The following is a 13,675-nucleotide window of genomic DNA, read 5'->3' on the forward strand; positions in this document are numbered from 1 at the left end:
ATTGGATTGTGTATGGAACATTAATATATACACTACATCAGTCTCAAAAGGAGATTATTTATTGTCAAAATTGATTATTGTAAAAAAGAAAAATCCTTGTGATGGAAAAATAAGTTAAAGAGACCAGCGTTCTGGCAATTCATCCTAACTCAACAACTTAGGGGGCGTTTGTTAGAGGTTTTAGAAAATGATACCCAGGAATCTTAATCCTAGGAATATTTTGATGGAAATGTTATTCCCGGGCATCTTCTTAAAAAAGTGTTTGGTTAATAAATTTCATTCCCGGGTATGTTCTTAATAATTTCTTAATTAAAATATTTAAAAATATAAAATTTGAAGTAAAAAGAAAAGTTAGTGGGAAATAACTTCCATTCCCATGGGAATGTAAGATACCCATCCTTGAACTTGGGAATGAAGTTTGGAGAAAAACAATGTAAATAGCATACCTGAGAATCTTTAATACCCGGGAATAATTTTTCTGAAACTTGTACCAAACATGGGAATGTTACATTCCCAACCTTACTTACCCGGGAATGTTTAAAGTTCCCTTCTACCAAACGCCCCCTTAAGGTAATTGCCACAGCCCACAATGCATATTAAGTGCTAAAGAGATATAAGAATAGAAAATTATATCCATAAGTACAGAGTGATGGAGAAATACTAGCCTCTCAAATTGGAATACCATGTCATTCCTCATTCGTATTAGTGGGGTTATATTCACACAGAAACTACTACACTACTTACCAACCACATAAAGCATCTATTCATCTAATTGTATTTAAACCATGTAAGAGGAAAGACGATGGCATTTGTTCGGCGATTGTTACTTTTACTTTTAGGCTCACAAAACTCTGTTTAGGATTTTGAGCTATGATATGAGTATTTATGGTACTGGAAGATTTCTAGGGACTGAATGCTTTGATCCTTGAAAAAACATAAGGTCCATCACTATAGGAACATCTTGATGAGATTTAAGATAGGCCCATTGAAGAGAAAGGGGAGAAGGTTTGGAAGGACTCCAAGGCCCAATGACAAAATATTAGAATACATCCATCAAAATTAAAATTAACAAACAAAATTTTAAACATGTAGATAGTGGATAGTTTATCCTTCTAAAGTTTTAGGTCACTTAAAATCCGTAACCTACATCATTAGACAATGATTAAGCTTATAACATAAGACAATAGTTCCTTTTAAAACCTACATAGGAGAGTGATGAATTTTCGTGAAGAATATATTTCTCATATCTGCTAATTCTTTTACTTTATGATTGGATTTTTTGGGGCAGAATTTGACAATAATTAAGCCATGGTGTACAACTTTCATATGTGCAGATATGATCAATTGTCCCTCTGCATTTGCCTTCAGCATTCCTACATATAGACAGGAGTAATTGTCCCTTACATTTCCCCACAATATTCTACATGTAGATATGATGGTTGCTCTCTCTAGCTCATTGAGTGTAGCAGCCAGAGTTTAGATACCTTAATAGCTTATCAACAAGGTTTATAAAACATCAATAAGGTGTTAGCATTTTCGATTCTTATACTGCACTTGAAAAAGAACATTTACTATGCACACAATCAGGCCAAAAAGGAGTAAACTCTCATATGTGCTTTCCAATGAGCAGTTAAGATAAGAGCAGTGAAACCAATACAACAAAAGCCTTATCCCACTAAGAACAATGAAACAAATAATTGAAGTAAATTGAACATACCAGCGAAAAAATCACACAATAACTAACCTAGAAAGATATTAGATTTTGAAGGGAAAATAGAAAGAAAAAAAAAAAGACGATGTCGAATGAGCTTTGCATAAAGAGCAAAACTGAGTTTTTTTTTAAGTTTATCAGAAAAGTTACAGGGTGAATGTATTGGGTAGGTATTAGGTATTAGTTATAAGCCAATGAAGAGCAAATATGACAAAATCCCAACTAAAGTATTATTAGATTACTAGGACCAGAAATAATAATAATAAAAATACAGATTCAGTGTCTTTCACATATGATTTAACATTAAGATTCATGTTTAGTTTCAGATTTCTCTGCAATCCAGATATAAAAAAATACCCTTACAAAATGACGAGTTATAAATGAACACCAGAACGAACAACTGGCTAATGTAACCATATAAGAAATATGATTTCAAAATAGCAAGTTTTTAAGGTTAATGTTTACAACAACAGATGATAGACTTCAACACTGCAAACACTTATATTGACAACATCAGATGCAGAATTTCAATCTTAATCCCTAAACATACCTAACTATAGTTGATACTAAAGGCAGATACCCATCGGATTTGCATTCTTGATTATCCAAGGATGTTCAATTATCTTTTCAAGAGAGAGCCTACGCGAGGAGTCTTTCACCAAGAGCTGCACCAATTTATAGATTGCTATCAGAAGAAAAAACTAATACGTTCACAGAAAGAATTTGCTTTGGCAAGGATATGAATACTTAATCACTTAGATATGAACATACCCGACTAATCAGATTTTTGGCATCAGAAGAAATAGAAGGGGTAGAAGGGAAGCTTAGGTCCACGTTCCTTATCCTACACAAAGCAGCTAAATACATTACATATATATTGGAAAAGCAAAGTCTATTTAACTAAATATCAAAAGGCATCCACACTTCTGTACCTTCTGAAGGTATCAATTTGACTCTCAGCCTCAAATGGAGGAACACCATAGAGGAACTCATAACAAAGGATACCCAGAGTCCAATTATCAACTGCGTAGTCATGAGCTTTGTTTTCAACCATTTCTGGTGCTAAATAATCCAATGTTCCACACATGGTACGTCTTTTGCTACTAGACTGTACAGACCAACCGAAATCCGCAATTTTAAGACGACCCTGTGAATAAAACTGTTACAAGATAGTTGTACAGTTCACTTATACCCCAAATATAATCAACCGCCCTTAACTAGCTAAGAAACAGATTCATCAAATATTAGAAAAAAAATTAAAAACAATATTTTCCATCTCAGAATTCTTTCACTTTGGCTTCTTTTTTGGGTGGGCAATGGAGCCAGGAAGGGGGCTAGAGAAGAAAAAGCAATAAGTAAATGACAATGCTCCAACACAATGGTGTCCAAACTTCGGGTATGAGAGCAAGCTTTTCAAGGAAACATACAATGAAACCTTAAAAGGACAAGTGCAGGATGTGGCAGAAAACTGCATTGAAAGAACTAGTGAGTGTTTTATACTTAATATTCTGAAGGTCCACAATTTCTTCCATCTGTATTGCAATAACTTGAGATAAAGTACAAAAAATACATTGCTAGCAGAAGAAAAAGCAAGGAAGGTATAAAGAGGTAAAAGAAGGGGGAAAAGTATAAGGAAATTTAGGCATACCTGATGGTCAAGTAACAAATTTTCAGGCTTGATATCCCTATGAATGACAGTCTTCTCATGACAATAAGCCAAGGCCTTTGTGAGGCTCAGAATATACTACAAATTTCATAATCAACAGAAGTTAAGGGTCAACATAATAAGAAAGATTTGCTTATAAGTAAAGGACCTGCAATATATTAGTAATATAACAAAACACAATTTGTGTGTCTACTCTAACCAACAGCTTAAATTTTTGTATTAGTTACTTCATGAGATAGTATTAGAGGTGCCTCCTTGCGGCCCCTATTCTTATGATAAAATGTTAAATTTAAGCTTAGAGTCTGCGTTTTATCCACACTTCAAGCCTATAGAATTCACGTGTGAGGGGGCGTGTTAGAAACATAATATTAAATCATTCATGTATATTCACCCAAAAGCTAGTTGATCCGTAACACTATAGTATAATCTCTTCCTAGAAGATATTTGAAAACATTTCAAGTTTCCAACCCATTTTCAATTAATTTCTCTATAACTCCATATTTCACAGCATGTCAGTTCAACCAAATTAATTGCTGCAATCATAACAAACATCTCATAATCCAACATTAAAGAAGGTTTATGCTTTGTTGTCAAGTCAATCTCTTCAGATAGGCAGTCATTTTTTTCTCACAAAACACACTATGGCATTTTTCTATTCAACTCAGCTTTTCTCAAAAGTAAAAAATAACCCAATCATCTGAAGTAATGCCTACAACTAATAAAAAAATGCACGGTTTCCCAAATAAAAAGATACATCCTTCCCTCAAAACAAAGTTAGAAGCAGTTTTGTCAAATAGCGGTATAGTGGCACGCTATAATGCTCTAACGTAGCGCTCTGAGGGCTCACCGCTATTCCGCTATTTACCGCTATTGTTCACTATTTTCCCGTATGATGACTTGGAATAGCGGATTTTAGGCTTTCCACTATTTTCCGCAATTAACAACACGTGTTAGAAGAGAGCAAAAACTAATGATTAGGTTAGTAAGAACTCAGAATGATAGAAGCTGCTGCAGCAATGACACTACGCAGAAAGGAAACACAATCACTTGAGCCATGACTCTAGTTTCTGAAACAAGCATTATACAATTTATGAACAAAGTTATAAAAACCGAAGCAACACATAAGAGAGGATTACTACCGTGGCAGCTTGCTTCTCAGAGAGATACCCTTTTTTCCTCAACTCCTTATAAAGCTCACCATTGTGAGCATACTCAAGAATCAAGAAAACGCGGTCCGCATCGTGGAACCAGCCATAGAGACGGAGAATGTTGGGGTGGTGAAGATTGCTCTGAATCTCCATTTCCCTCCTCAGTTGATGGTGAATTTTGTACTTCTCAATTTGTTCCTTGAAAATAACCTTCAATGCAACCACATATTTGTTCTAAAGAAGAAAAAGCAAAAAAAAAAAAAACAATTCAGTCCCATTTTCAACTCAATTCAGAAAGCAAAACCCTAAACCACATGCAAGTATCAAATTCAAGTTCTCAAATCACTGAAAACCCCCTAATTGGCTGAAAAATTCGATTTATGTAAACAATTTAGGTTTGCAAGTTCGATTTGTTGAATTGATTAAATTTGATGAACCTTGATTTCTCTGGCGACGTAGACTCTGCCGAATTTGCCTCTCCCGAGAGGTTTACCGATCTCGAAGTCTTTGAGGGACCAGTTTCGCTTTGAGTTTTCTTCTTCGTCCAGTGGGTTTTGCTGGGAAGCCATGTTTGGCCAGATCGAAATGCACAGAGAGTTTGGAGGAGAATTTGAATTTGTTCGATGGCGCGGAAACTCAATTCAGAGGAAGGGAAGCGACGGTCTCTAATGAATGAATCCATTTTGAAGTATTAAATTTGTCATGGTGTAGGAAAAACTTTTTTTTTTGACAGTTAGGAAAATAAAACATATTTAAATAATTTTTTTTTGGTTCCCCAAGGTACCCTCACAGCCGATAGCCATGAGACTAATTTTCGAGGCTCTGAGATCACGTTAAGTTGGTAGGCCTCTCCCAACAAATGCTTCTCCATACGCACCGTCCAGGAATCGAACCACCCGTTGTGCTACATAATTTCAAGATATTATAATCAAAATATAACTTATTAATAATAAAATAATAAAAATATAATTTGTATTGGCTAAACTACACTTTTGGTCCTCCACGATGCACGTTGTTCACTTGTGTGATTTTGGTCCTAAATGAAATTTATTAGCATTTCTCATCCATAATGTTAACTATCGTTTGCAGTTGTGATCCCTAGGTTTTCGAATTAGGGATTATATTCTCAATCCATGGTCACGGGAGGTGCACATGTCATGCCAACTCACCCCTCTCTTTTTTCTCTCTTCAACATGTGGTGCCAACTCACAGAAAATTAAAACTGCAAACAACAGTTAACATTAGGGATGAAAAATGCTAACGAATTTCATTTTGGGCCAAAATCGCACGAATGAACAACGTGGGGGGACTAAAAGTGCAGTTGAACCAATTATATTTATTGAAATAGTTCAACCTATTTGAGTTAAAAGGGTTATGGACAAGGTTGACAAGATCGGGATCCTGCCTAGGATCGAGAGACGGGCTAAAAGATTGTAAATCAGAAGATCAGGATCGGATCGTAAGATCCCACTAGAAATGAAAATATTTACTTCATTAAATAAACACATGTAGAAATTTACACAGGTGATGAAAATAATCTTATTCACGTGAGCTTAAACTAGAAATTTATAATATATTGGAATCCAACATTTGTTAAACGACCATAAATAAGGGCCTAACAAAACAAAACAAAATCATATAGTTTATTTAAAACTCTTAGATGATAAAATTCATTAAAGTTTTTAAATTTAAAACATATGGATGTAAGTGTCAGAGAATAACAACTCAAATAGTTCTATGTGATGGCCGATGGCAGAGGTCATGGCGAAGGTCAACAAAGAAGACGATGAGAGCGGTTGCGAAGGTCCTGCACCTCAAGCGAGTCTCTCTTTTGGTTCAAAACACTAGTTGGGATTGGATCGGGATCCTAGGTCATAGCCCCAAAGATCAGGATCTTTGAGAGATCCTACAACAATGAGATCCTATATGGGATCTGGATCGTAAAGCCCCAAAAGAATCGTAAAATCGTAAGATTCTAAGATGGGAGTAGCATGATCCCTAATGGATCTCCTTGCATCACACATCCTATACTCTTCTTCCCTAGTCCTCATAGCTTCATTATAAGCACGCAATGTGCCTCAATTCCAGGTCAATGTCTCGTCTCCAACTCTTCTGGAGTTCCAGCCATGATGCTCTTTGCCCTTCTTCTTTGTAAATTTTTCGGATAAAATAACAATGTACTGGATCAATTATACCTTGTACCCACTAACAAACAAGGATTAGAAGCACTAGTACAAAATAAGAAGAAATAAAATCGGGAACGACGCCAAAAACTTAATAGCTCCTCTACAAATGTACAAATTTTCTTGTAATAATAAAATGTCGAACCACAAGGATTGTGAATTTAATACTACTTTCAATTAATTTGGATATTAAGGTTTTGTTGTTAATTCCCCAATAAAAGAGAAATAGACAACAAATAGTTTAAAATGGCAATAATTATATGAGAAAAGAGTATATGGGGCATAACTTTTATCAATTTATAATTATTTCTTTAATATTGCGTATGAACTCCTTCATTCTATTTATGATGCTTTGTCAAGGTTTTTACTTGTTAATAATGTCTTAACCAAGTAAAGCTCTTAATTTAATTGTTAGAAGTAATGTCTCAGTTCCTAATCAAATTCAATTAAAAAATGATTACCCATAGCATCGACCCCCAAGCATTAACCTTATGTCTAGAGCGTAATTTTTTTTATCAATCCCCACCCAAAATTCTTATTCCTAACCAATCAGTCGATTGCGTGTGAACTAGTAAAATACTTGCGTATATTCAAATTCAATTAAAATAGGTGAAGAAATTCATAGTTGAAAAGAAAATCCATACATAATTCTGAAATGTTAAAGCATAATAAATAAATTGAATTTGTTAGCCCCAAGTACTGTAAACGTTTAGCCAATCATGGATTTTATGATCATCCTAGAAAAAGAAAAAGAGTCTAATATCTGACAAGAAATCCCTAATAGTGTGTATCTCCTCATATTTATATCATTACATTTTTGCTTTTGAAAAAAAAAATCCCTAATAGCGCCTCCCAAAAAAGCTGCCCAAAGTCCATAGTATCAAGTTAAATAGCAAAACAAATTGAACCAAATTCAAAAAAGAAAAGTTAAATAGAAAAACAAATTTTCCATCACAAAATTCTCAATTTTTGAGAAAAAATCTTCACAAATTAAATCGACTTAATCATTGGATACATTATTCTCATCATCAAAATATTCTATTTCAATAAAAAATAAAAATAGTCTTCGTGCGGAGCTTTTGACCATCCTCCGGGGTTTGAGTTTGTGTTGGGAGCATGTCACAGATGTGTGGAGCTTTTCACGAACTCGATGCTTGCTTTGGGTCTTATTACATCAGATCATCCTATGTTTCATCCGTATGCTTGCATTATTAGTAGCATTAAGAGCCTTCTTCGTCGGAGTTGAGTTGTTCACTGTCATCACTTGCTTCACGAAGGAAATGTTGTTGCTAACTATTTGGCCAAGCTTGGTTCAACCCACTCGAGTGCTATTTCCTTTTGGAGTTCTCATGTGGCTGTTGTTATATCCCTGTTGCAAGTTGATGCGCTTGGCGTGGCATTTTTAAGGCCTTAGTTTCTTCTGCCTTTTTTTCTTTTCTTTGCTGTTGTTATAAAAAAAATCTCATTTCCTCCAAAATCCTTCAAAATTTAACAAATTTTTACCATTTTTTTAAAACTTGTACAAGTGTATCATATATCAAATCCATCACTAAAGTGTTTCAAAAGAAAATAATGATTTAATGATTTTAAAGAAGGGAGTCCTCTATTGTCCAGTTGTTGTTCACTGTTGGTTAGTTCTGACCCATTCTTTCTCTGAAGGTTTACGGTTATCTTGAGAAGGGCATGCTATTGATGTCGTTGTTTTTTTGCTTCTAGTCGTGTTTTCTAGAGTTGACCTTTTCTATCTGGGTTCTGCCTTGCTGATCTTTATTTTCTTTTTTCTCTTTGTACAAGGGTTAGAGCACCCCTTGTGTCCTGTTATATTTATACATGTCCATTTTGCTTATTAAAAAAATAATCCATCACTAAAGTATTTCAAAAAAAAAAAATGATTTAATGATTTTATACATATGGCAATTGAGAGAGACCAAATGTGCACAATTTTTAAAGTAGAAGGACTTGAAATACGAAAGGGACCTAAATGGCACATAATCTAAATTAAGTGATGAAATATACAATTAAATCTAAGAAGAAAATACAGAATCAGGTTTTCAAATTTCAAGTTTCTTCTACCAGCTCAAAAGAGTTTTTTATTTAATAAAAAAATAGAAAAAAACTGCTCCATGTTCATTGTTGCTACTTTGATACAGCTGTCTACAGTCTCTTTCCTTTGCAAGTTCTGCTGAAACAAGAACCAGATCGAACTCCACCATCCCCAAATTCAGTTATTGTTGACTTCGTGAAAATAAGATTCCATTGTTGACTCCACCACCACACACCATGAGCGTCATCGACCTTCTAACCAGAGTTGACACCATTTGCAACAAGTACGACAAATACGACGTCGAACGCCACCGTGAATCCAACCTCTCCGGCGACGATGCATTTGCCAGACTCTACGCCACCGTCGACGCCGACATCGAGGCACTCAATCAGGTCAGTGTCTTGATTTTGTGCCCTAATTGGTCTAATCTTGTATGGGAATTAACGATTTCGAGTTGAATTTCTCGATTTTGTGTAGAAAGCTGAAACTGCTTCTAAGGAGAAAGGTAAGGCTTCTGCTGTAGCGATCAATGCGGAGATTCGTCGAACCAAGGCTAGGTTGCTTGAAGAAGTTCCCAAGTTGCAGAAATTGGCTGTCAAAAAGGTTTGTTGGGTTTTTTGATTTGGGAATTCTCATCAATTTTGTAGCTGGAGTTGTTAAGCTGCAATGAATGTTGACTTGTTTTGCTTAATGAATCTAAGTAATAGCTTGTTTGCTGCTAAGATGATTTGTTTAATGGAATTGGAGATTTTTTTGTTAATGTGTGAATTTTGAGAAAAACAAGACAGATTGTGTGTTGGAAAACCTATTAGGTTTTTAGGTTGGGAAGAGAAGTGATTTTGGTTGAAACTACTGATAATAGCTTTCATTGGGAGAGAAGTGATTCTGGAAGATTTAACTGTGGATCCAAGAGCACGTTGTTTATTGTATGACATCTGATTTTACTAGTGCAACTATCCATCTATGAAAAGGAGCAGACTTGTTATTTCTGTTTATAACTCTGATTGTTTCAGTTTATTATTGACATAGGAGAAGCTTTCTTGGTTAGCTTCTCGAAAAGCCATTAAGTTTATGAAATATGATTCAATTTAACCAAAGTTCCAAACATTACTTTTATACAGTGAAAATGCTTAATCCAAAAAAGAAGGTACCCGTTTGGACCAATAAACACTTATTGAAGCTTATGTAGTGCTTTTTCTACTAGATAAGCTCCGATAAGTCCGTATCAGTACAGGCTCAACTGCTCAAGGTCTCATACACCCTTCTAGCCTGTATCCAAATTGGATCTTCCATTTTGTTGGAAATATAATCATTCATATGTCCTTTACTCAATAGCTTATTTTGTTGGAAATATAATCATTCAGATGTCCTTTACCCAATAGCTTAAGCTTTTGGGATAATTGGTTCCTGATATAGTATCAAAGCCTCTATAACTAAGTGGTCTAGAGTTCGACCCTTGCCGTTCCCAATTCTTCTAATAAAAAGTTGAATTTTAGGACATGGTAGGTGGACCTGTGCATTGTCCACTCCACGCTTCAAGCCCAAGTGGGCTCTTGCATGAGAGAGCGTGTTAGAAATATAATCATTCATATGTCCTTTACCAATAGCTTAAGCTTTTGAGATAATTGGTTCATGACACATTTGGTTTGTTTGTTTTCTCCAAAGCCTGTTTGTTTGTTTTGCACTAAGTAACTTAATTGCATGAGGAGTTTCAAATTTAGTAGCATTTGGATGGTGCATGATACAATATATCCACAGGTAAAGGGGCTTTCATCGCAAGAATTTGCTGCCCGTAATGATTTGGTTCTTGCATTGCCGGAGAGAATCCAAGCTATCCCAGATGGGACTCCTGCTGCGCCAAAACAAACTGGAGGCTGGGCATCTTCGGGCTCACGTCCGGATATTAAGTTTGATTCTGGTAATTGAAGCTATCCATTCCAATGTCTCAGGCTGATTCAGTTATAGTATTCCATCTGTGGGAGGCTTTTGGATTGATTGCTCCATTCTTATGTGTGAATTACTGAATCATCTCAAATACAGATGGGCGATTTGATGACGAATACTTCCAACAAACTGAGGAATCAAGTCGATTCAGGAACGAATATGAAATGCGTAGAATAAAACAGGCAAGTATCTTTAGCAGTTGTGAGAACTTTGCTGTTGTCTTTTACTTGATATATATGCTGATTGTTGAATGTCAATTGACTCAGTCAAGCAAGGGTTTCAACTTCACTCTCTAATTAGATATGTCATATAACTTTTTAGGATCAAGGTTTGGATGTGATTGCAGAAGGGTTGGATACATTGAAAGACATGGCACATGATATGAATGAGGTCAGTTACCTTATTGTTTTTATCTTCCCTCCTCTGTGTGTGTGTGTGTGTGTGTGTGTGTTCAAATACTTGTTTCTGAATTTTTGTTTTTATGTCATTTTGTGCAAAATACAGGAACTGGATAGACAAGTTCCACTGATGGATGAGATTGACACTAAGGTGAGAATTATTAATTTCGCCAGTACCCCTATGGCCCAATCAAAGGCTAAAGAATTTGAAATATCGGCTTTTGCAACTTGAATGGCTAAGTTGAAGTTAATCTGATACAATTTTTTGTCATCTTTACAGGTGGACCAGGCAGCATCTGACCTTAAGAATACCAATGTTAGACTTAAAGACACAGTTATCCAGGTTACCTAACGACAACTCTGGTCTAAGATTCCCTTTAAGTTTTAGTTATATCAGTGATAGATCTCTTCCAGTGTTGCTTACATTTTATGCATTTTGGTTTTCACACAGCTTCGGTCCAGTCGAAATTTCTGCATCGATATTGTTTTGTTGATTATAATTCTGGGAATTGCTGCCTACTTATACAAGTAAGGCTGCTATCTCTTTTCATTAACTTTTTTCTCATGAATTTTAAGCCAAAAGTACTTCTTCTAGCCCTGCCTAATTTGCTTGTTGATTTGAATATGGGAACTATTTACTCTGTCACTTGAGTTTACATTTTTTATTTTGCCCCTTGCATTGAAGATCTAAAACGTAAATTCTGAAATTGGGCACATGGTTTGTTAGTAAAGCATGTCTAATGTTTCCAATGTCTGAACCGGTCATTGAACCACCTAAGACATTTCATTGTGTATTAATTCAACTGTGGTCAAACCAATGAGTATATTTTATTAAAAATTAACAGTACTATTGACTAATAAACATATTGTATGTCATGTAAAATAAAAAATCAATTAGGGAATAGATAATAATAATCCATGTACATTGGTTATAATTTGACACTGGACCTTTTATTTGGCCAAAATGTATTTTTTATTAAAATAAAATTAGAAAGAGAATAATTGAATAAAACAGAAATGAGTTGGTTCAAATTGTTATTTTACCACTGGTTCTGGACCGGTTTGATCAGTTATCACTGAATTCTGAAATACACCTGACCGGATCATCAGTTTTCTAGTTGAACTGGCTAGTCCGATCCAGTTTTGTGAACTGTGTATTCCTACTTTGTTTATTTAACTAAAGTGTGAAGTCACTGCCGAACATACATAATCTCATATTCTTCCTTAGATCCTGTGTCTCTTGTACCTTTGCTTAGTTTCCTACAATGGTAATCCTGTCATTGATTTCCTTCGCGATTCATATTAGCATCTCCTCCACTGCCTCGTTTAAATAATCATAATTCATGACCCTTCCATAGTGCTGTACTGCCAAATTTTATTGTAATTAGGGGAAGTTTAGGTGAATTGTAGCTAAGGCATCCGTTTGAAATTAGAGAAGAATATGCTTTTCCAGTAAAAATAGAATGTTTACCTGAAATAGTTACTTGTGATTTGCAAACCGCTCTAGCCAAATGAACTTCTGGGAAATTTGAAATGATACCATCATGTTATAGAAAGTTCAATCATATTCGTGGAGATGATAATCATGTAATGGTAGCAACTAGGGTAGGGAGTATTATAATTTTCTAGAATTGGGGATTGTGCATGTAATTTCCATTTTGACCCCCCTATATTGTTTCTTTAGAACATAAGAATAGAAAACTACAGTATAAATCAATTCCAATGCAATTGTGTTGAAAACAATTTATGTTCTGTTTGTACTTAAAATTTAATATTGTTATCTGTAGGAAGAGTTATTAGCTGAAACTCTTGTAAGTAATTCATGTTGGTCATTTTATTATAGCGTTGCTGAGATAATGGTTATCTTGGCATTTTCTTGGGTGGTGTTTACTACTTATCTTCCATGCTTTATTTGCTTCTTGGGATAACTTTCTGATTTGCGTTTGCAGTGTATTAAAGAAATGAATAGATGCACAAGACCACGGATGTGTTCGAATGGTTTCCTTATAATTCTTGTATCACAAGAATATCGTATCAATTTTTTTTTTTCAATTTTTTTTTTCTATCTTTGTGAAAAATTCTACTATCTGAGAGTTATACTGTCCTTTATATAAGCAGTCTTGCGTCTGCAGTTATGCTCCATAACATTAGTATGTTTAGTAGTTGCGGCTTGTTTTGTATATTTGATTAGGTATATTATGTTTATACATTATGGATACTGATGAATCTGGAAGAGTGCTTTGACTTGTGTTGAATTCTTCAAGTTGAAGTTAGCTACGAACATGAGGGGGAAAAAAGAGATCCGCTTAATGAAAGAAGTAATTCGAGTTAAGCTAACTATATTTTCGTGACAGCAGTCTTCGGCTAAAACTACGTGTTTCAGATGATTGTTGATTCATATACCGTCTCGATATTTGAACTCCCGCGATACGACATACATCGAAACTAGGTGTTTTGTGATGGTTAAAAAAAGCTTCAACCTTTTACTATTAGAAGAATGTAAAATGTAATTGTGACGGTTTAAATTGCCACAAGTTTTGTGATATTTTGCAAATGTGAAATTTGTGACGATCGAGTTTAC

General features: G+C 35.0%; 2 protein-coding genes across 3 annotated transcripts; one reads left to right on the forward strand and one right to left on the reverse strand.

Moving 5' to 3' along the window:
• Positions 1 to 1,993: 1,993 nt before the first annotated feature.
• Positions 1,994 to 5,206, reverse strand: LOC130720334 (serine/threonine-protein kinase Aurora-3-like). 2 transcript variants are annotated; one of them, XM_057570961.1, is made up of 6 exons: positions 4,963 to 5,206; positions 4,517 to 4,759; positions 3,360 to 3,455; positions 2,644 to 2,870; positions 2,483 to 2,555; positions 1,994 to 2,376 (listed from the first exon to the last, which is right to left on the reverse strand). In XM_057570961.1, the coding sequence occupies exons 1-6, from the start codon at positions 5,092 to 5,094 to the stop codon at positions 2,278 to 2,280; spliced, it is 870 nt and encodes a 289-aa protein (XP_057426944.1). In that variant the 5' UTR covers positions 5,095 to 5,206; the 3' UTR covers positions 1,994 to 2,277. The 2 variants fall into 2 exon arrangements, with proteins under 2 accessions (XP_057426944.1, XP_057426945.1); XM_057570962.1 differs by having other exon boundaries at positions 2,644 to 2,858; positions 4,963 to 5,204.
• A 3,589-nt stretch (positions 5,207 to 8,795) lies between these two features.
• On the forward strand, positions 8,796 to 13,349 carry LOC130718862 (syntaxin-71-like). Its single transcript, XM_057569490.1, has 9 exons — positions 8,796 to 9,144; positions 9,230 to 9,355; positions 10,511 to 10,670; positions 10,793 to 10,878; positions 11,018 to 11,086; positions 11,201 to 11,245; positions 11,375 to 11,437; positions 11,546 to 11,622; positions 13,044 to 13,349. Exons 1-9 carry the CDS (start codon positions 8,989 to 8,991, stop codon positions 13,057 to 13,059), a joined length of 798 nt encoding a protein of 265 aa, XP_057425473.1. The 5' UTR covers positions 8,796 to 8,988; the 3' UTR covers positions 13,060 to 13,349.
• The last annotated feature ends 326 nt before the right edge of the window (positions 13,350 to 13,675 follow it).

The sequence above is a fragment of the Lotus japonicus genome, chromosome 5 (assembly GCF_012489685.1).
Source record: "Lotus japonicus ecotype B-129 chromosome 5, LjGifu_v1.2".
Taxonomy (NCBI): domain Eukaryota; kingdom Viridiplantae; phylum Streptophyta; class Magnoliopsida; order Fabales; family Fabaceae; genus Lotus; species Lotus japonicus.